The sequence below is a fragment of the Chenopodium quinoa genome, unplaced genomic scaffold (assembly GCF_001683475.1).
Source record: "Chenopodium quinoa cultivar QQ74 unplaced genomic scaffold, ASM168347v1, whole genome shotgun sequence".
NCBI lineage: Eukaryota > Viridiplantae > Streptophyta > Magnoliopsida > Caryophyllales > Amaranthaceae > Chenopodium > Chenopodium quinoa.
This window is the reverse complement of record NW_018743199.1, coordinates 1,326,078-1,348,464: the sequence shown is the minus strand read 5'-3', so window position 1 is coordinate 1,348,464 and position 22,387 is coordinate 1,326,078. Positions and strand designations below refer to the sequence as shown.

The following is a 22,387-nucleotide window of genomic DNA, read 5'->3' as shown; positions in this document are numbered from 1 at the left end:
ATAAGGTTTAAGGATTCCTTTATTTAAAGAATATAGGTACGACAACTTTTAGAGAATTTTGTTTGTATTCTTAACTTAAAAAGTATTTGATAGTAATACGGAATATGTACATAAATGCATGTAGCAAGATTGATAATCAACAGTAAACTTTTGTTGTGCGACAGCGGAAGCAAAGGTCGTAAACAAACAAGAAAACAATAAAGAAATTCAATGCAAACAATAAGAACAACACCAAGAATTTACGTGGTTCACTATCGATGTGATAGCTACGTCCACGGCACCGAGATCGAATGATTTCACTATAAACTGCAAAGATTACAAAGATGATTCTTGTATTTCTCAAGAACGGCTTTCACTCTGTCTCTCTTCACCCTAATACTGATATTAGGGAGGTTTTATATTAATCCCTAATTAAAAGATACTTGGGCAAAAAGATAATAAAATAAGATAACCTAAAACCGCAAAATCCGCGTTCCGTATTTTTCCTTCTCCGCCCGGTCAGACCGGGCAAGGTCTGCCCGATCGGGCGGAGAAGAAGACTCCATACGAATGCTTCAACGTATCCAACCCCACGCCCGGTCAGACCGGGCAAGGTCTGCCCGATCGGGCGAAGGCTCGCCGGTCGGGCGAAGGCTCGCCCGGTCGGCGAAGGCTCGCCCGGTCGGGCGAAGGCTCGCCCGGTCGCGGCTTGCCTGAGAGCAGCTTCTTCAACGAATTTGCCAGGCACCTCTTCTTCTTCCGCCGGTCAGACCGGGCAATGTCCGCCCGATCGGGCGACAAAGCTACGAAGTACGAGTCACCTAATATACTTATCAACAATCTCCACCTTGACGAGAACTCGTAGTCAGCAAACGACCCCATCAAGACATAGTGAAAAAACATCTCAAGCCAAACCCGATGCAGGACTCATGCATAAGCCATACATCCGATAAGTCTTCAACCAAGACCCATCACATACTCGTCTCCAAGTATAACAACTCATAATGCTCCACCTGCATCACAAGCCCGGGCAAGCTCCACCTTAATGCCAACACACCTACACCAGGAGCTCCCAACTTCGCCCCTCAGGGCCTACTACATCACGTAGTAATCAATATTTAGCAAGTCTAAGCAATGTTTTAAACTTGCTAAACGGAACAGGCTTAGTGAAGAAATCAGCCGGGTTGTCAGCAGTCCCAATCTTCTTCACCTTAATCCTCTTGTCAGTACGTAAGAAATGATACCTGACATCAATGTGCTTCGTCCGATCATGGTGTACTTGATCTTTAGCTAAGCAAATCGCACTTAGACTATCACAATACACTGTAGCAAAATCCTGTGCAATACCCAGTTCACCTACTAGGCCTTTGAGCCGAATAGACTCCTTAGCTGCAGAAGTTAGAGCCATATACTCAGCTTCAGTAGTTGACAACGTAACTGATGACTGCAATGTAGACTTCCAACTAACCACAGAACCACCCAAAGTGAACACATAACCAGTCACAGACCTCCTGGTATCCACATCAGCTGCATAATCAGAATCACTGTACCCAGTGACCAAGCATTCCTTACCATTCCCGTACACAAGACCAATATCAGCTGTCCCTCTCAGGTAGCGAAAAATCCTTTTCACCCCTTGCCAGTGTTCCCTCCCAGGTCGAGCCATAAACCTGCTTACAACACTAACAGCATGCGCAATATCCGGCCTAGTACAGACCATAGCATACATCAAACAACCAACCGCGTTTGCATATGGAACTCTAGACATATAAGACAAACTCCTCCTCTGATTGAGGTGACATAGACAAAGACAACTTACAACTAACAGTAGTTGGCGTACTTATAGGCTTCGATTTTTCCATCCCAAAACGAGACAAAATCTTTTCAATGTAGCTTTTCTGAGTCAAGAAAAGCTTACCTCTAGCCCGATCCCTGTAGATCTCCATACCCAAAATCTTCCTAGCTGCACCCAAGTCTTTCATGTCAAAACTCCGAGTTAAGCATCTCCTTTAATCTAGCAATATCAGATTTATTCTTTGTGGCAACCAACATGTCATCAACATATAACAAAAGATAAATCATGGAACCATTATCCAGCTTACTATGATACACACAGCAATCATATGAATTCCTGTCAAAACCTTGTGAAACCATAAAAGAATCAAACCTTTTGTACCACTGTCGGGGGGATTGCTTAAGTCCATACAATGACTTTAGCAATCTGCAGGCATAGTGTTCCTTTCCAGGAGCTTCGAATCCTTCGGGCTGCTTCATCAGAATCTCCTCCTCCAAATCGCCATGAAGGAAGGCCGTTTTAACATCCAACTGCTCCAGCTCAAGATCAAAATGTGCTACAATTGACAATAACACACGGATAGAAGTATGTCGAACCACAGGTGAGAATATCTCAACAAAGTCAACCCCTTCTACCTGACTGAACCCCTTAGCAACTAGCCTAGCCTTAAAAACGTATTTGCTCAGTTTTCCGACAAACCCTTCTTTCTTCTTGTAAATCCATTTACAACCCACAAGCTTCCTCCCTTCCGGTACCTTTACCAGTTCCCACACTCTGTTCTTGTAAAGGACTGCATCTCTTCACCCATTGCGGCAAGCCATTGCGCAGACTCACTACAACTAATTGCTTGTTTATATGTGGCAGGTTCAAATGACTCTACATCATCAGCTACACTCAATGCATAACCTGTCATCGCATCAACACAGCAATTTCTTCCCTCCATCTCTTCAATCAATCTAACAGGCTTCTTGATAACTCGTTTAGGCATCTCAAGAATGGTGTCAGGTTGACTAGATGACCCCTGATTAGATTGCTCCACCTCATCCCCAGAGTTAGAATGAGTAGGAGTAATCTCAGGTTCAGGAGTACCCGGCACTGGAACATCAGCATCATCATCAATATATTGTACCCGAGGTAAATCAGCAATGGTAGACTGATGTACCTCAAGTACCCCATCTGTCTGTAATAAATTGTCTCCTTCCCTTCTCAAATCTGAAATCTCTGCATTTTTAATTGAATACATGGTGTTTCATCGAAAGTAACATCCCTACTAAGAATGACCCGACCCTCCGAAGGTGAAAAAATTCTAAACCCCTTCACACCATCCCCGTACCCAACAAAACACCCCTTCTTGGCTCGTGGATCCAGCTTACCCTCAATAACATGATAATAAGCAACACAACCAAAAATCTTCAAATTCGAAAAAATTAGGCAACTTACCACTCCAGATCTCAAACGGAATCTTGGAATCAATTCCAGAATGAGGACCCCTATTAATGACATAACAAGCTGTTAACACAGCTTCACTCCAGTACCTCCTCCCAAGCCCTGCATTGGAGAGCATGCATCGGACTCTCTCTAGCAGTGTCTGATTAACCCGTTCTGCTACACCGTTCTGCTGTGGTGTCTTCCTGACAGTATGATGCCGACCTATACCCTCATCTGCACAGAACTGATTAAACTCGTCTTTGCAAAACTCTAGCCCATTGTCCGTTCGTAGCTTCTTGATCTTCCTTCCTTGTCGATTTTCCACCAAAGCTTTCCATTGCTTGAAAACTTTGAAGGCCTCATCCTTTGACTTAAGCAACCTAAGCCATGTGTATCGGACTTGTCATCAACAAATGACACAAAATAGTGGTAACCTCCCATACCTTCAACTCTAGATGGACCCCAGCAATCTGAATGGATGTAATCGAGCACTGCATCAGTAATGTGAGCACCCTTGCTGAACTTTGACCTGTGTTTCTTACCAAACACACAATGCTCACAAAATTCAAGGTTGGCAACCTTGACCCCGGATAGAAGACCCCTCTTGGACAATAGCTGCATCCCCTTCTCCCCCATATGACAAGCCTCATGTGCCAAATCTTAGTCATCTCCTGGTGAGATACAGATGCGCAAACCGCAGAACTAGGCAGTGTAACACCCTCAAAAACATAGAGGGTGTTCCTTTTGATACCCTTAAGTACCAACTCAGAACCTCTGAAAATACACAACTCCCCATCTGAAAACACACCATTGTACCCCAATTCATCCAGGGTACCCAATGAAATCAGATTCTTTCCTAAAGCAGGAACATGCCGTACATTAGTCAAAGTTAACCTCCGCCCATCAACAGTCCTCAACCTCATGGAACCAATACCTGTGACCTTACATGGAGCATTGTTACCGACTATAACCATACCCCATTGCGAGGTTCATATGTATCAAACCAATCTCGACGTGGACACATATGGAACGAACACCCCGAATCTAGAACCCAGTTATCAGATAAATCATCAGACCTAGCAGAACTGACTAATGCTAAATCTTCCTCTGAATTATAGCTCTCATTCGGTTTCTCTTCAACTACAGCAGTCTGGGACTTGTTTTTCCTCACCGGACAATTATTCCTAAAGTGACCCGGTTCTTTACAGTAATAACATGTTTTAGTAGTAGTTTTACTAGATCCATCCTTGCCGTTTCCAGCACCCGACCCAGCATTGTTCCCCTTGTTAAACCCCTTATTCTTTTTAGACTTTCCGGACTTAACAAATAACCCACTACCATTATCCCCATTATCACTCGTAGCTTTCATTCTGAGTTCCCTAGTATGAAGTGCTGCCTTCACTTCTTCTAAGGTTATAGAATCCTTACCAACAACAAAAGACTCTACAAAATTCTCAAAGCTAGACGGTAGAGATACAAGTAAAATCAACGCAGCATCCTCATCATCAATTTTAACATCTAAATTACGTAAATCAAGCAAAATAGAGTTAAGTTTTTCTAGATGTTCCCGTAAGGAAGTACCTGACTGCATCCGGAGGCTAAACAACCGCTGTTTCAGTAATAATTTGTTGGTCAACGACTTAGTCATATACAATGACTCCAGCTTCAGCCACAATCCAGCCGCCGTTTCCTGATCAGCAACCTCCGTGATGATTTGATCATCAAGACTAAGTAATATGGTAGAGTGTGCCTTCTCTTCCATAACTTCTAACTGCGAGTCAGTCGGTCCGTCTCCTGACTCCGAAGTAGTACTCTTTGGAGCCAACGGACGCCATATCTGCTGTTGTTTTAACAGAGCCTTCATCTTAATTTGCCATAGCCCGAAAACTATTTTTCCCGGTAAACTTCTCAATTCTTATTGTTGAATCTCCTGCCATTGTTATCTTCAAGAAACTCTCCAAGGATTGAACCTGAGCTCTTGATACCAATTGTTGTGCGACAGCGGAAGCAAAGGTCGTAAACAAACAAGAAAACAATAAAGAAATTCAATGCAAACAATAAGAACAACACCAAGAATTTACGTGGTTCACTATCGATGTGATAGCTACGTCCACGGGCACCGAGATCGAATGATTTCACTATAAACTGCAAAGATTACAAAGATGATTCTTGTATTTCTCAAGAACGGCTTTCACTCTGTCTCTCTTCACCCTAATACTGATATTAGGGAGGTTTTATATTAATCCCTAATTAAAAGATACTTGGGCAAAAAGATAATAAAATAAGATAACCTAAAACCGCAAAATCCGCGTTCCGTATTTTTCCTTCTCCGCCCGGTCAGACCGGGCAAGGTCTGCCCGATCGGGCGCGAGAAGAAGACTCCATACGAATGCTTCAACGTATCCAACCCCCACCGCCCGGTCAGACCGGGCAAGGTCTGCCCGATCGGGCGAAGGCTCGCCCGGTCGGGCGAAGGCTCGCCCGGTCGGCGCGAGAGCAGCTTCTTCAACGAATTTGCCAGGCACCTCTTCTTCTTCCGCCCGGTCAGACCGGGCAATGTCCGCCCGATCGGGCGGACAAAGCTACGAAGTACGAGTCACCTAATATACTTATCAACAACTTTTATGGCACAAATTTGTTAGTTGATTCTTGCTTGATTTAGGTACTTTATCAAGCAATTTTGTGATTGTTTTCAATCTGTATTATGCAGTAACTATGTGAAATTTCCTCAAACTTAGTGTATCTTTCTGATAATTATGGGGTATCAGCTATTGCATGTCTAGTGTATAGTTGCTTTGATACCTGTATGTTTGTGGTAAGTTGTATGGATGACACATTCAAGTAGTGAAGAATAGAAGGGGTATGAGTGATGATTAGCAAGATGAAGAGAAACTTTAATTTTGATTATACCGTTTGAAGCGAGAAGTGCTAAATGCATATGCATTACAAAGGGCTGTTATTAAAAGTCGAAAACAACATAATCCGATGTAGGAACATATGTCCATTTTTTTGGTAAAATAAGGGCTCTTTATTTGCTGCATGAATCTATGGTATTGTTTGATTGTATCAGCTCCTCATTATTTCAGCACCACAAAATGATAAAATGTGACTAACTAGTCGATCCAATGATTCATATGAGGACTCTCCTTTCATTAGCCAACACTGCGCTTTCTCTTTCAAAGCATTTACCCTTTCTCTCATTTCTTGACCTTCTTTTTCCACCATTAATCTTCTAATCACACTCTCTATTTCTTGCCTCTCAAGTTCTTTCTCTAATTGCAATCCAACCTTCAGAACATCGCTAATGTGTCTAGCGTTCATCTTCTGATCACCAAAAAATGGAAGGCAAATCATGGGCACCCCTTCACAAATACTCTCGATGGTTGAATTCCATCCACAGTGAGTCCAGAATCCTCCAATGGCGGGATGAGCCAAAACCTCTTGCTGTGGTACCCAAGAGACGATGTGGCCCCTTTGGCTCACTATGTCTAAAAATTCCTCTGGAAACAACTCATCATTTTTCTCTGAGCCATTAATCAGCCTCGGTCGAGTCACCCAGAGGAAGGGCTGCTGGCTTTTGGCCAGTCCCCAAGCTACTTCTAAAAATTGCTCTTTGCTTATTGCTGCAAGAGTTCCAAAGCTAACATAGAGTACTGAATTTGGTGCTTGTTTGTTTAACCAAGTTATGGAGCTTTGTTCTTGAGTGACTGTGGTACTCGTAGTAGTTGGAGAGATCTTGTGTAGTGGACCTATCAGGAAAATAGGAGTAGCAAGAAAATTTCCATGAACTCTGTCTAGTATTGAGCCTTCAAGTTCCTTGAATGTGTTGCAGATTATACCCTGACAATTTCTCTTGGTTTCTTTAACCATGCCAAGAAGTACATCATGATGTACCTCTGGAGGAAGGTCTTTTACTTTTAGAGGTGGAACCTCTAACACTGGTTCTTCCTTTTGGGTATCTGAATAGATTAATTACACCACAAAAATTGAAGATAAGCGAAGACTAATTCTTGTGGAACCAAAATACAAAAATTTTACTCTCTGTGAGTGTATGCTTGGGAGTTGGGAGCACTTTTGTGAGAATTAATATCTAGTTAGACTTTGTTGCTTATCCGAACCTTATGCTATCCTTGATATTTATTTTGATACTAGAACTGATGATGAGCTAAATGTACAAATTCTATACTTACACAGTAACACTGACTCTTGCCTTTTCTCATTTCCTAAATGGCTTTCTGTTAGTTACAGATTTTCTGACAAATTAGTTAGATTTAGATAGATTAAAATTTAGCATTGATTGTTGTTTTGTTATGTTATGTAGAAAAAAGGAAGTACCTTGGAGGGGGAAGTAGCCTTTTTCCTGCAGTAGTGGCAGTGATTCGTAAAGAATGGAAGCCAAAAGGCCACCAGTTCTTAGTGCCAGCCTTGGGAGGTTCAGTTGATCAGCTACAACCCCTGCGAATTCCCACAAGGGGTCTGATATCAAGCATGCAACGGGCTCCCTGTCCTTGGAAGCGTCCTCCAGAATCTGGGACAAGCAATTCCGAAAAGACTCCAAACAACTCTTATTGAGAATAGTTATGGTATCTAAAGAACCTGAAGAAGGCGTTTTGGCTTTTGACAGGACATCTTCAATGAAGTGGAAGTTGAAGTTGGGGAACTCAACAGGATTTGGGGAGTTGAAATGAGTGTGAATTACAGTGATGGAAAAGCCCTTTGAGTAAAGGGCATTTCCCAAGTTCAGCATTGGGGTTATGTGGCCTGTATACGGCTGTGGAAATAGTACAACTCTACAACAGAGCTTGCTTTTTTGTTGCTTCTCCATTGGTGCTTTAGATGATGGCTATTGGCTACCAACTGTAGATGTTTGTGCTGCCTTGTATTAACAATATATAGAATGATCCAAATGTACGATGTTTCGTATAAGGTAATGGCTCTAATCTGCTTTTCTTTTCTATGCTTTATGTCTTTCTTAAGATGTCATTGCTGGATTGATAAACCTTTTGACAATAGTCCTATCGCAAGAAGAAAAAATTTCTGGTGCCATGCTGTTTGCCGCCTTTCTAATGCTAGACAGATTTATCGATCTGTGCCTTATTCTGTTTCCATTTCTGATAAATATGTCACCTCAAGTTTTTTTATCAGTTTGTTGAATAACTCGAGTTCAGTTACCACTTACTATCAGTTGTTGGTAGAAGAAGAGTTTGATTTGAAAACGTTTGTAGACCAAACTGAAAGAGTAACTTGATACGTTTTTACTAAGTTGATGTTTTAGGTCTATTCTATTTGTGGGAGGTTGATTATTGCTCTGTAGGTAGTGCACCAACCTTGTGGTACCCTAATGAATTGATAGATCGATGTTGTCTTTGTTAATGGCCATTTCGTTATCAAACCTGGGATAGCATATACAATGGACTTCATTTATTACCTAGTAATCGTAAATTCGTAACAATGCACCAGCCTTGTGATCTTGAGACTTAGTGAATATTGTGAGTTTAATTTGTGACTTGTACACTACCTTGATGAGTTTCCTACTAGTGGTCCATAAGAAAATGATCGAGCAAAGAAACTTGGCTATGAGGGTATTGCAATATTGCATGTTTGGATGAAGATGAGGACACTTGCGAATTGCTCTCGATTGTTATCTTGTAATTAATTATTGGTATGACTCGTATGAGTATACTACTCTTTAATTAAGATCGAAGTTATATGTCTTAATAGATCGTGAGTTTTAATTGTCAATTTTGAAAAAGATATACAAGTATATAGTAAAATAAAATAAATCTAATTGAAACTTAATTAAGTATTAGTTTTGGCCCGTGCAATGCACGAATTCATAATAATAAAATTTATTATTAATAATCATAGCTAATTGAAATGGAGTTAATTGAAATTAAATGACTTATGTAACCTCATTTTATTTATGTATTTATTTTGAAGTATGAATCTATTTAATATCTCCTTTTAAAATTTTTATATATCAAAAGAATTTAAATTTTAAAAAAATAATAAGTAGCATTTTGGAGGGAAATTTTTTCACAAAATTTTGCCAAGTGTTCAATCCGGGGATTACTTTAGTATACGTAAAGATCAGTCGTGAGTTTTCACCAAGTTCATTTGTTCTAGCTCTTGTGAACCAACAAGACTCCTCAAGCCTATATAAATCATCAAGCTCCATAGATAATTTAAAATTAAAAACTTACTCCTACGTAGAAATGTAGAATGCTTCAATCTAGTTTCAACTAACTTAAATATTTTTACACCTTGAGAAACAGTGAAACACCAAGAAGTTAATTAACATGTCAGCTAGATGAAATGACACAAGTCGCACAATAAAAAAATCTATAAGTGTATGTTTTGCTACAAGAGTACAAGTCACAGAAAAGCTATCTAAATATCAACATCTTAGATGTACATTGAGCAACTCCAATGGTTGTAGCTAAGGACTTGCTTACAATTTTATTAATTCCTAACTACTAGCTTGACCATTGGAGTTAGAAACTCAATTAGCTTGGCTAAGCAAAGCTAATTTGCTTGGGAATTAAACTTGCGAAAATAAAATGTTTATTGCACCAATTAAGCTATTTTCATGTATTTTCTATCTAACAATTACTACTAACCTAATAGCTAGTCATTGGAGTAAAAATTATGGAGTAACTAAAATGATAATTAGTTTAAAAGTTTATGTGGCATGACAAGTTAATTGTCAAATTAGCTTGTCATTGGAGTTGCTCTAGTTTAACATGACACCTTGTTACGCATTTAATTAGTCAAAATGCTAATAAGGGGAAGTCTAATGTCTAAATTAAGAAGATCAAGTCAAACCGACGAAATGTCGACAATTAACCGTCAGAATTCGAAAGTCAATAATGTGTTGTTGGCAAAGTATGGGCCGAGTACAGTATTTTATTAATGATCCATGCAGATGCAGGTGAATCATATCACATTATCACATCTTTGTTTCCATGAATTATTGAGAATTTGAGATGACATAAACAACTATTGATTTTTACTTTCATTTTATTGGATTCTTTGCTTGATTCCTTCTAACCAACATTAATACTTTATTATTGAGAATTTGAGATGATATAAATAACTATTTTACTACTTACATTATTGTTAAATTTAAAATTTATTTCATACTCCCTTCGTCCTTTATTTACATGTCTATTTTTAATATTTATTACTCACATACTAAAGAGAAATAGACGTGTAAATAATCTGAGATGGAGTCACTAAGTGAATCAAAATTATATTTTTTTGGTCTTTCATAAACATTTTCTTCCTTCATTCCATATAGTCCGAGTTACAGGAAACTCTCTTTATTTTTTTCAGGTCATATTTACGTCCCTCCATTAAAGTTAGATTTTACAATTTTTTTGGTTTTGTTTTTCTAAAAACCAATTATCTCAATTCTCCTACTCACTGGCGCATCATCTCTAGGTTGTCATCTCACTTACTCAAACTAACATAGTAAATTCTCCTTTGTTACATCTTTTATATCTATCTCTAGTACACTAATAGTACCAATACAATTCATATGATCACACTTTCATTTCTAAATTTGGTTATACTCACATGCATAATTACTACTGCGTACTTCGTATATCATAAAGTATAGCGCTATATGATTATAAAAAATATTGTACCATAATATAGCGATTACAACCACAAGTTTCGATGCCCATGGTTAGAAATATCTATTGTCATAACTATCTACAAGTAGAATATTCTCAACTGAACTTAGCAACCTAGAACCAACAAGTATCCTTAAAGGGTACAAAGTAAAGATATGATATAGTTTGCTTCAAATTTTCATGACATCACATACAAGATACCAACAAAGAGTGGATTCATACTTCATTTGCAACCACTAGTACGTTACAATATTGGCAATTCGTCATTCGTGTACTAGCAATTCCATAAAAGCATATCATATAAACTTAGATAATTCACCACGTTAATGTCACTAAATCCATTTTTAAAGAGCCTAATCAAAATGACAATTTTGCCCTTTCTTTGACCATGTATTCCATTTTTAAAGCATGATTTGACTTTTCACAAATTCTTTTCTTAAAACTTTTCACATATTCCATTTACAGTGGGGGATTTCTTTATATATTAAAAAAATTAATAATAATTAAAAAAAATAAAATAAAAATGGAGTAATTATTAGTAATGGTGAAGGCGTGGAAATAGTGGGGCGTCACACGCCGTACGTGACATGAGTAAAAAAAGAACGGTGCTAATAATTTAATTCATGGTGAAGACAAAAAATTAAGTCTTAGTTTATAAAATGATTTTATAATAAGCTAAGGGATTTTGTGTTATGTTGATATTTTCTCATATGCTATGTCATGTTGTGTTCTCAAATTGAAGATTTGATTATGCAATAAATCATTATTCTACGTACCATTCAAATCATGGACGAGTACGAGTTGTTTTTTGTGTCATTTACCACTTAGCAGAAAAAAGTGAGATTTAAAGTATGTTGCTTTAGGATTTTAATAGCTCAGTTATGTTTAGCCTTTTATTCCTAATAGGTGAGTTAATTTGTAATTAAAGATGACGAGTCATTTGATGCTTTTAGGTGTTGAGTTCTAGCTTCTTTTTTCTATTTTAATATCTATCATGTACTTAAGCTTGATAGGAGTCAATAATAATTGCAAGTTATTAATACGGTAACATAAGCTTAGTTGACTTGGATACCTGTTAATTTTTTTTTTTTTGGAAAGAACCTGTTAAATAACTTGGTGCATGCGAGATGAACCTTATCTGATGAGAATTTATACCTAAGTTAATAGGATTTGAGCGGTGTGAAAAGTTAGAGAGAAAGCTAAGTAGATCAGAGTAGACGGATTTTATTATAGTGAATAAAAATAATAATAAAATAAAGCAGTTAACATGTACGGAGTAATATATTGCATAAATTTTTGTTTATTATTAATTCATTATTATTTCTTGTAGATACGAACTAGATTAATATAATAAAGCTATGCACTTCATATTATATTTATAACAGATTAACAACCTATAGTAACACACCTCACTTTATTTTAATTACATTTTGATGGATGCTCAACTATTAGATTATTTTAGATGATTATTTTAGTTTAATTAGCTAGCAAAGAAATTGGTTATGTTATTATCATGAACAAAAATTCAAAAAATGTATAATTAAATAAGTTTTATTATCAATTTCCTCATTGGCATTGTCACAAATGACTAAATGAGTAGAGCTTTCGGTCATCAGTTGGTGCATTTGACACTTCAGATATTCTCCAAAGCAATTCATTATAAAAAATTCAGAGCCTTCACTTTAACATTTTTTATGTTATAAACTTATAAGCTAGATGGTGGTCCGGTTGGGGGGTCCAAATGATAAATTGACATCTTTCCTACCTTTCACCTATTTGGTAGGGTTTGATTCTCTTTGTCACCTTCTTTTATTTTGCTAAGAAGAAGATGGTAATTGATTCAAGTATGAGTATATATATTATGTATGATAAAGTGATAGTCAGTCGGTCGAAGAATGTATGCCAAAGAGTCCTTTAAACAAAATGTATGTGATGTGTTTTAAATATGTAGTCTTGACAATATGACGATTACATTCAGATGAAAGGAGTAATTATTTGTCAATTTAATTAATATAAACACCTATATTAACAAAGACCATAGGATATTAGCATATACTCCAAACATACTCCAAACATATTGTATAAAATAGGCAGTGTATAGTGTATAGTACATGGGATCTCAGTTATCACGAGAAGGTTTAGGTATTCACATGGTAGACGTGCCTCAAGTGATACTATAAATCTTTATTCAGTCAGCTTTTTTATGATGAATATAGTTTTGATCATTAATTGTCACACGTTATACGCTAGCTATGATACTAATCTCATTCAAATGTTGAATTTTGACTCAACAAACTACAAAGTTGTTGAGTATAAATGTATAATTAATTAGTCTTCTATCTTGTTTAATACAGTTGTATATATATGCATGCAGCTTTATTTGCTAGATAAACCAAATTTATAATTTAGATTCTGTTTGGGTCCAATTTAGTCTAATTGGGCCTAGACATTAAATGATCCAATTAAAAGCCCAAGGTCAAGGTCTAACTCTCCAATTGTGCTAAAGTCAAGATCAGTCCACAAGACAAGTCAATTTGGTCAAGACCCAATTTCTCCATATATGCAAAGATATAAAAGCCATCAATATTACATTTGTACACACAACACAACACAACAAAGCCTCAAGCATTAAATCTCTTGCATAGCTTTCTCTCTCTAAACACTGTTTGACTTCGGCATCGGAGGGGTCTTCCTCGTATCCACCCCCGAGGCCAGTTTACGTGTTTTAGTTGTGCAGGAAACCTTCGGCCCAGCATCAATTGGACCGGACCAGTCTTCAGCCACTTCAGCGGGCCTTCGGCAAGGCCCCATTGTTTTCATCCGAAATAATTTGGCGCTGTCTGTGGGGAAGACTTTCAAAAATCTTTAAGCCAAATCTCTAATCAAAATCATCTTGCAATCATCTTAGTAGCAATGGCTAAGAACCGCAAGAGCAAAAGCCTCCGTCAAGGAGCAGGCGAAAAGCCTAAAACTCCTACACCATCACCCTCACCGGACCGGAACTCTCCCAAGGGTGCCAGTTCGGGGGGAGGATCATACAGGGAGGATTCCCTTTCTCCCGTAATTCACAACTCTCATCATAGGCCGAGTCCCTCTCGGTCTAGCAGAGGTCAGTCCGATCATAGGACCCATTCAGTGCCCCAAAGCCAACCACCGACCATCCGCTCTCATTCCCACACTCAGCCGAGGACCCCTTTGACGGGGCCCAGCTCGGAGGAGGTGGCGAGAGCGCTGACAGTGCTCATGGAGGCAATGAGGGCACAAAATATGCCTCCACCTCGCGATCGAACTCCTCCGCATACCCGGCATCAGCGGAGGAAGCTAGACCATGATGGTGGGAAACCTCCTTCCTTCCAGGAACTGGAAAAGTGGGAAGAGGATACCTAGAGAACTGAAAGAGAGAGGAAAAAGAACCCTCAATTTTTCAGAGGATCCTCAACCTCTCGACCAGAAACGCATAAGAGCAGCAGCTCAGCTTCTCGGCCAGAATCTGCTCACCGAGAGCAACCTGAGACTGTTCGCCGAAGCGTCCTCGACCGACTCGGCGGCAGGGAGCCGAGCGTGCACAGTCGCCTCTCTTTCCCTGCAGCCGAGGCCCAGACTTCCCAACCAGGGATGAAAACCACTCCTACCTCTCTAAGAGGGCGGAGCGCGGTCCCATCGGCCAGGAACAAGGGCAAGGCCGTTATGCTACCCACCAGTTCCCCATTCGAGCAATGGATACTGGAAGAGCACGTGCCCATGGTTAAAATACCGTCGCACATCACATATGATGGGACTTCGGATCCGAAGGACCACATTACCTCATATGAGGCTCATATGCATCTTTGCCCCAGGTCTGAAGCGACTTGGTGCAAATATTTTCCAACCACTCTCAAGGGGGTCGCGCAAGCGTGGATCTCCAAGGGAGTGAAACAAGGCTCTATAACAGGGTGGGATGACCTGTCCATCAAGTTTAAGAGCAAGTTCTCTACGGCAAATCGCCGAGAGAAGACCACTGCAGAACTCATGGGTCTGCAACAAGGGGAGGCTGAAAGCCTCCGAGACTATCTGACCCGTTTCAGCAACGAGTCGTCCAGCATCTCTCAGCTGGACGAAGGGTTAGTCGTTTTCGCCCTTCAGCACGGCCTCAGAGCAAGGCAGTTCTCCGACTTCATGGTCATGAATTCACCCAGGACCTTTGAGGAGGCGCTGAATGCTTCAGATAAGTTCATCCGAGCTGAAGAGTGGAACAAAACTAAAACCCAACCTCAATCTGGGGGAGGGAAGCAAAAACAAACACCCTTGTCTGAAGGCCAAGGCCAAAGGACAAAGGGAAAAGCCAAGGCCTCGGAACAATCTTCGGCCAACGAGCCGAAGAAGGAAAAATCTGCCTCATACACAGGCAGATACGAGTCCTACACTCCGCTCTCTCTTCCACGCGCCAAAATTTACAGCGTGACGAAGGAAGAGCAGAGTTACCGAAAGCCGAGAGCACTCCCAGAGTGGTATCAGCGAAAAAATAAAAACCAGTGGTGCGAGTTCCACGAATCTCCGGGACATAACACTGAGGAGTGTATCCAGCTGAAGGACCAGATCGAGGACATGGTCCGGAAGGGATAATTGAAAAAATACATCGCGGATCACCGCGAGAAAAAGGAGGCCGAGAAGTCAGCAAAGGACTCTCGGCAAGACCTCGACTTCCTTCGGAAGAACAGTAAAAATGCGGAGGGAAAATTCTCTCCGATCAATGTTATCTCGGGAGGAATATGCTCTAGGAGGGAACACAAGCGACACCTTAGGGCTCTGACCCACCAGGTGAACAACGCCGACATTCAGCCTCCCCAGTCGCCGGTGCCGAACATGACGTTCACAGCCGCCGACTGCCGGGGGGTAACGTTCCCTCACGAGGATCCGTTGGTGATCATCGCCATGGTGGCCAACTACGACGTCAGCAAGGTCCTTGTTGACGGTGGCAGCGGAGCAAACATTTTGTTCTGAAAGGCCTACAATCAAATCAAGCTGAAGCCCAAGCACCTTACGCCGGTACCCTACCCGGTATCCGAATTCAACGGGGCTTCAACTTACCCAGATGGGAAGGTGACACTTCCTGTCACTATCGGCTGCGATGAGGCAGCCAGGAATGTCATGACTGAATTTTTGGTCATTGACGCTCCTTCAATGTACAACGTGATTTTAGGGAGACCCATAATTCACGAGATTCAAGGGGTCGTCTCAACTTATCATCAGCTGATGATTTACGTCTCAGACGCCGGCTTTCCCGAAAGGATCCAGGGCAGCCAAAAGGACGCCCGAAGGTGCAACTACCTCAAGCCATCCACTAGTCGCCCAGATGACGATGACAAGGATGAGGAGGAGAAAGAAAAAGAAAGAGAGCCCAGCACAAAAAAGCCGAAAGGCCTAAGTGCCTCGGCCCAAGGTTTTGTGCCCAGAGAAAAAGGGTTAGAAAGGGAAAAGGCTAGCTCTTCATCTGAGCCGAACGACTCAGAGAGCCAGCCGAAGAGCAAAAAGTCTGGGACGCCTGCTGACATAGACAGCAGGCCAGATTGTGAAGAGTCCAGTCCATCAGCAGTGGACATGGACCAGCAGACTGAAACGGTCGATTTGACCGAAGGAGACGCTGAGAAATGTGTAACGATTGGGATGGATCTTGATCCGAACACCCGTTGTGAACTTATTCAACTCCTTCGGAACAACAGAGATGTGTTTGCTTTCTCGGCAGCTGATATGCCCGGGATAAGTCCAAACCTCATCTCCCACAAGCTTAACGTTGACCCAACGTGTCGACCAATTAAGCAAAAGAAGCGGAATTACTCCGCTAATAAGAACCGAGACATCGCAGCCGAGGTCAAAAAGTTGCTGGAGGCAGGCTTCATCGAGCCTTGTTAATATCCAGAATGGCTGGCAAATGTGGTGATGGTTCAGAAGGCCAATGGTACCTGGAGGATGTGCGTTGACTTCACGGACCTAAATAAGGCTTGTCCGAAGGATTTCTATCCCTTGTCGAGGATCGATCAGCTAGTCGATTCGACAAGTGGTCATGCCTTTCTTAGTTTCATGGACGCATTCTCGGGGTATCATCAGATCTTCATGCACCCCGACGATCGAGCAAAGACGGCATTCGTCACGAACGCCGGGGTGTATAATTATAAAATGATGCCCTTCGGATTGAAAAATGCGGGGGCAACCTATCAAAGGCTGGTGGATCAAGTTTTCTCCGATCAAAAGGGCCGAAACATGGAAGTCTATGTTGACGATTCAATCGTCAAAAGCAAAAAATCTGAGGACCATGTTAAGGACCTGGCTGAAACCTTCGCTACCTTAAGAAAGCATCAAATTAAGCTGAATCCGAAGAAGTGTGTCTTCGGCGTGAAGTCAGGGAAATTCCTTGGGTTCATGGTCAGCAAGAGGGGGATTGATGCCAATCCCTCCAAAGTCAAAGCAGCGCTCGACCTTCCTGAGCCGAAAACAAAGCGGGATGTTCAGCGGTTCACCGGAAGAATGGTAGCCCTCTCGAGGTTCATTTCCAGAGCTTCGGATAAGGGGTTATCTTTCTTCAAAGCCCTGAAACTCCCGAAAACAAAAGAGCTCGTTTGGGAGGAAGAGCAAAAAGAAGCCTTCAAGCAGCTTCGGGAGCATCTGGCTCAACTCCCAACGCTGGCTAGCCCAGCAGAGGGAGAAACTTTGTATCTGTATGTGGTTGTTAGCCCAGCCACCATCAGTGCAGTGCTGCTGAAGGAAGAAAGCAAAATTCAGCAACCGATCTATTTCGTCAGTCACACTCTGACGGATGTCGAGACTCGCTACCCTCTACTCGAGAAAGTCGCTTTTGCGGTAGTGGTAGCTGCTCGGAAGCTCAGGCCCTATTTTGATTGCCATCAGATAGTGGTCTTAACTGATCAGCCGCTGGAAAAATTTCTCGGCAAAGTTGAAAAATCTGGTAGGCTGGCCAAGTGGGCTTTTGAGCTCACCGAATTCAGCATCAGCTACCAGCCGAGGGCTGCCATCAAGGCTCAAGCTCTAGCGGATTTCTTGGCCGAATGCTCGTACCAAGAGACGCTAGACAATGAAAGGAAAGTCTGGACAGGGTTTACGGATGGATCCTCCACCGTAAATGGTTCGGGGGCAGGGGTAGTGATAACCTCTCCCGAAGGCAAATCCTTTGAGTATGCACTAAAATTTTCTTTTAAAGCTTCAAACAACGAAGCTGAATATGAGGCAGCAATCGCTGGCCTAGAATTATGCATCTCCCTAGAAGCCGAGCATGTCTGCCTGAAAACAGACTCTCAGCTAGTTGCATATCAGATCAGTGGCAGCTACGAGGCCAAAGAGCCCTCCATGATAGCCTATCTTGCCAAGATCAAATCAGTCATTGCAAAGCTGAGAACTTTTGAGGTTCAGCTGATCCCAAGGGGTCAGAATACTCAAGTCGATGCACTCTCCAAACTTGTCAGTTCAACTCTCACGGAGCTGAATAGATCTGTATATGTGGAAGTGCCTCCAGAAAGAAGTGTCGATGAAGCACCTGAAGTGTGCTGCGCTGACCCAGAGCCTAGCTGGATGGACCCCATCCTAGCTTTCAAGCTTCGGGGAGAAATTCCCGAAGATAGAATTTTGGCCTCCAAGCTGAAGAGAACCAGCTCAAGGTTCATTGTCTTCAGGGGGAGCTTCTGAAAAAGTCCTTCTCGGCCCCACTGCTGAAATGCGTGGGACCAACAGATGCAGATTATATCTTACGAGAGATTCACCTCGGCATCTGCGGGAACCACATCGGGGAAGGACCTTATCCCACAAGGCGTTGAGGGCCGGATATTACTGGCCCACCATGATCTCAGATGCTAAGAAGCTGGTCCGGAAATGCGAAAAATGTCAAAAATTCGCACCAGTTATCCATCAGTCAGCTAGGGATCTTCAGCCGATCCTTAATCCACTCCCGTTTGCCCAATGGGGACTGGATATACTGGGACCATTTCCAGATGTTGTGTACCAGAAAAAATGGCTGATAGTCGGTGTTGACTACTTCAGTAAATGGATCGAGGCCGAAGCAGCCTCGAACATTACAGAGCAAACTGTCAGAAAATTTATCTGGCAGAATATCATCACTCGTTTCGGCATCCCGAGAGTATTTGTCTTCGATCATGGGAGGCAATTCGACAACTTACCGCTGAAGCGGTATACAGATCAGTTCGACATCAAACTGGCATATTCAGCGGTATGCCACCCGCAAAGTAACGGACAAGCCGAAGCTGCAAATAAGCAGATCCTAAATGCCCTCAAAAAGAGGGTGGAAGATCAAAAGTCCAAGTGGCTGGAGGAGCTCCCAGGAACCCTTTGGTCCCTTCGGACAACTGAAAAAGAGGCAACGGGCTATTCACCTTTTGAACTGGTGTATGGTGCCGAAGCCGTTCTTCCAGTGGAAATTGGCTCTGAGAGTTTACGAGTGCACCACTTCTCGGCTGAGAATGAGCAACTGATGAAGGAATCTCTCGATTTCCTCGACGAAGTAAGAGACTCATCCCGAGACAGAATGGCTTCTTATAAGCAGAGAATCAGCAAATTTTACAACCGAAGGGTCCATGCAAGGCCTTTCAAAATTGGAGACCTTGTCCTTCGGAATGCTGCTGCAGTTCAGAAAGGCCGAATCCATGGGAAACTCTCAGCTGCATGGGAAGGGCCCTATGAAATCTGTGATGAGCTTCAGCCAGGGACATACCGACTTCGGCAGTTGGATGGAACTGAGTTGAAAAATCACTGGAACGCTGATGTACTGAAGAAATATCATGTATAAACCCTTCGGGGCAGAACAATCTTTGTAAGTACATTTTGAATTAATGAAAGGCCTCGGAGCCACCATTTATATAAATATTTGCAAATTTTTATTCTTTCAAAGTTTTCTTTGTTCTATCTACTCTTTAAAGGTTTTTATTCAGCCTCGTCTGAAACCTTCGCCTCCGGGTAACTGGGTTTCAGATTGCTGACAAACTCGTCTTTTTAAAAAACACTGGTCTTTCAGCTGAAGTCAAACTTCAGTAAGACTTGTTCTCCAAAGACATGAGTCCATGGACAAGTCTGGGATATTGCCTTAACTGAGCCTTGTATCCTAGAAAGCCATTATCCGAAGCATTGCCTTCAGTTGGCCCTGTGTTTCGGATATCCATTTTTTTAAAGATAGACAGAAAATCAAGGATAACAGCAACTGTTGGAAATTTTTTATTCAGCCTCGTCTGAAACCTTCGCCTCCGAGTAACTAGGTTTCAGATTGCTGACAAACTCGTCTTTTTAAAGAACTCCGGTGTTTCAGCTGAAGTCAAACTTCAGTAAGACTTGTTCTCCAAAGACTTGTTCTTCAGTCTGGGATATTGCCTTAACTGAGCCTTGTATCCCAGAAAGCCATTATCCGAAGCATTGCCTTCAGTTGGCCCTGTGTTTCGGATATCCATTTTTAAAAGATAGAGAAACAAAACCCAGCTCAGTAATCCAAAGACTTGAATCTTCAGATTTCTGGGGGGCAAGAGGCACTACCAGTGCAAGTTTATGTTCAGCAGAATTCTTCAAGCCGGAAGCTTTGTACTTAGCAAATTTCTGCGAGAATTTCTCAAGCTCAGAAACAGTAAAGCATTCAAAATAAGACAAAGCAGTTGAAGAAAGGAACATCAGATTAATGATTCATGCTCAGAAAGTGAGCTACAAGTTCAAATAAATTAAAGACTATATCGGCAGCTGCCCACAAGCGGAAAATAACAGCTGCCGAAATACGTACAGAAACAAAAATAAACTGTTTGTACGACAAGGCAAGCTGAAGCAAAAAACAAGGCAAAAATTCAGAAAGCGTCAAGTCTAAAGTTGAGCGCATGATGAACCGCAAGATTCTGAAGACGACTGCCCGAGTTCCTATGCTTCAGCCCGAGGATCAGACTGATCAACATTGTGGGGCCCCATAGTGGCCTCGGCCCTAGCAGCAGAAGAAGCAGGCTTTGCACTCTGCTGAGCCTCCCTTTCCCTCTGTTCAGCCTCCAACTCCTTTCTCTCAGCTTCTTCTTCAGCTTCCTCAGCCTTAAGAATTTTAGCTTCGATTGGAGTTGCATATTTCATATGAGGGTCTTCGGGATCCTGGATCCATTCAGCACATTTGGACCAGTCCAACTTCGGCTCAGCATGTAGGCAGACTCTTCGGCACACTCTGAACCTGTTTCTGAAACCCATTTCATACTCTTCTTGGGTGTAGATGCGGACCTTGAGTAGAGCCTCAGCGTCATCCAGTTTCTTCTTCGTCTCCTCTAAGTCTTCCTTGGATTTCTTTAGCTCATCAGCGAGCTTGGAGGAAGACTCTTTCTGCTCGTTCAGCTCCTGCTGAACTTGGGAAGCCTCGGTCCGAGTTTGGGTCAACTTATCCTCCTTGGCCTTCAGCTGATCCTCAGCCTCTTGGAGCTTAGCTAGTTGAGCTTCAGCGGCAGTAGCAGCTTCTGAGAGTTGGACATTCCGAGCCTGGAGCACCTCTTCAGCAGCCATTCTACTGGCTTCAAGAGCTTCCAACTTCTGTTGCACTTCAGCTTGTGCAGCAGTTCCTTCTTGGATTCGGCTCCCAATGGAAGCTTTGAATTTGGAAATATCCACTCCCATGTGCTCTTGAAGGAATTTTTCCCCTTCCATCAGTGGGGGGAAAACTTCCTTCTCCATAGCATCGTAGAAGGTCTGAAGGGCTTCAGCAGCTTTTTTTTCATACTCTTCACCCTTCTGCTGCTTCTCTTCAGCCGCTGCTTGCTTCAGCTTACCAAGCTTTAGCTCCTCCTCAGCTACCTTCTTGTCATACTCAGCAGCGTCTACCCTATCTTGTAGGGTATCTATCAGCTCTACAATAAGAGTCTGATTGTGCACAAACTGGAAACAGGGGCACAAGTCAGCCAAAAAAAAAAAAAACTGAACTGAAGAGCTGAATTGAAAAAGAGATAAAGGCAAGGAAGGAGAATCACCTGCATCATCAGCAGTTGGTTAGACCTGGCTGGGTCTGGAACTGATCTGCTGGATTCGCCCATCCCAGCAGTGGCCTTTAGCGACCAGATCCTTGCCCTATCTACTTCGGACATGCCAGCAAAGTTGCCGAAGTAGGCTGCAACACCTTCTCGGTTCTGACCCCATATGAGGTCCCAGATGTGATCTGGGATTGGCATTCGGGGGGCCGAGAAACCCATTTCTCCAGACTGTAGCGTCTGGAAGGAAGGGAAGGATGACGATGGAGCTTCTTGACTCTTGGATGGCTCGGCATCCTCCTTCTTCTCAGCAGAGTCAATTATTATGACCTCTGCTTCTTCTTCAGGTATGAGGACGAAAGCCTCAACCTCTCTTGCAATGTCAGCTGTGAAACCCTCAGCATTGGGCATCACAACATCCTCATCTCTATGCTCAGCAACACTCTCTTGAACTTCCTCTTGGACCCCTCCCTTAAGATCGGGAGTTTTCTGATCCACCTCCATCTCGGGAGGTGGCGGAGGGGTCTTCAGAGGTGATTGAGGTGGCGGCCGGGGAACCCTCGGCGATCCACCGCCTTCCT

General features: G+C 42.2%; 1 protein-coding gene across 1 annotated transcript; it reads right to left on the bottom strand.

Moving 5' to 3' along the window:
- Window positions 1-6,085: 6,085 nt before the first annotated feature.
- On the bottom strand, window positions 6,086-8,335 carry LOC110733376 (UDP-glycosyltransferase 76B1-like). The gene is made up of 2 exons (XM_021913415.1): window positions 7,538-8,335; window positions 6,086-7,161 (listed from the first exon to the last, which is right to left on the bottom strand). The coding sequence occupies exons 1-2, from the start codon at window positions 8,025-8,027 to the stop codon at window positions 6,269-6,271; spliced, it is 1,383 nt and encodes a 460-aa protein (XP_021769107.1). The 5' UTR covers window positions 8,028-8,335; the 3' UTR covers window positions 6,086-6,268.
- Between the last annotated feature and the right edge of the window lie 14,052 nt (window positions 8,336-22,387).

Bases quoted from the DNA above. Each gene is read 5' to 3' on its own strand.
- LOC110733376 (XM_021913415.1), bottom strand. From the start codon at position 8,027: ATGGAGAAGCAACAAAAAAGCAAGCTCTGTTGTAGAGTTGTACTATTT. The intron at 7,162-7,537 runs GTACTTCCTTTT...TAATCTATTCAG, and splicing joins AGGCTACTTCCCCCTCCAAG to ATACCCAAAAGGAAGAACCA.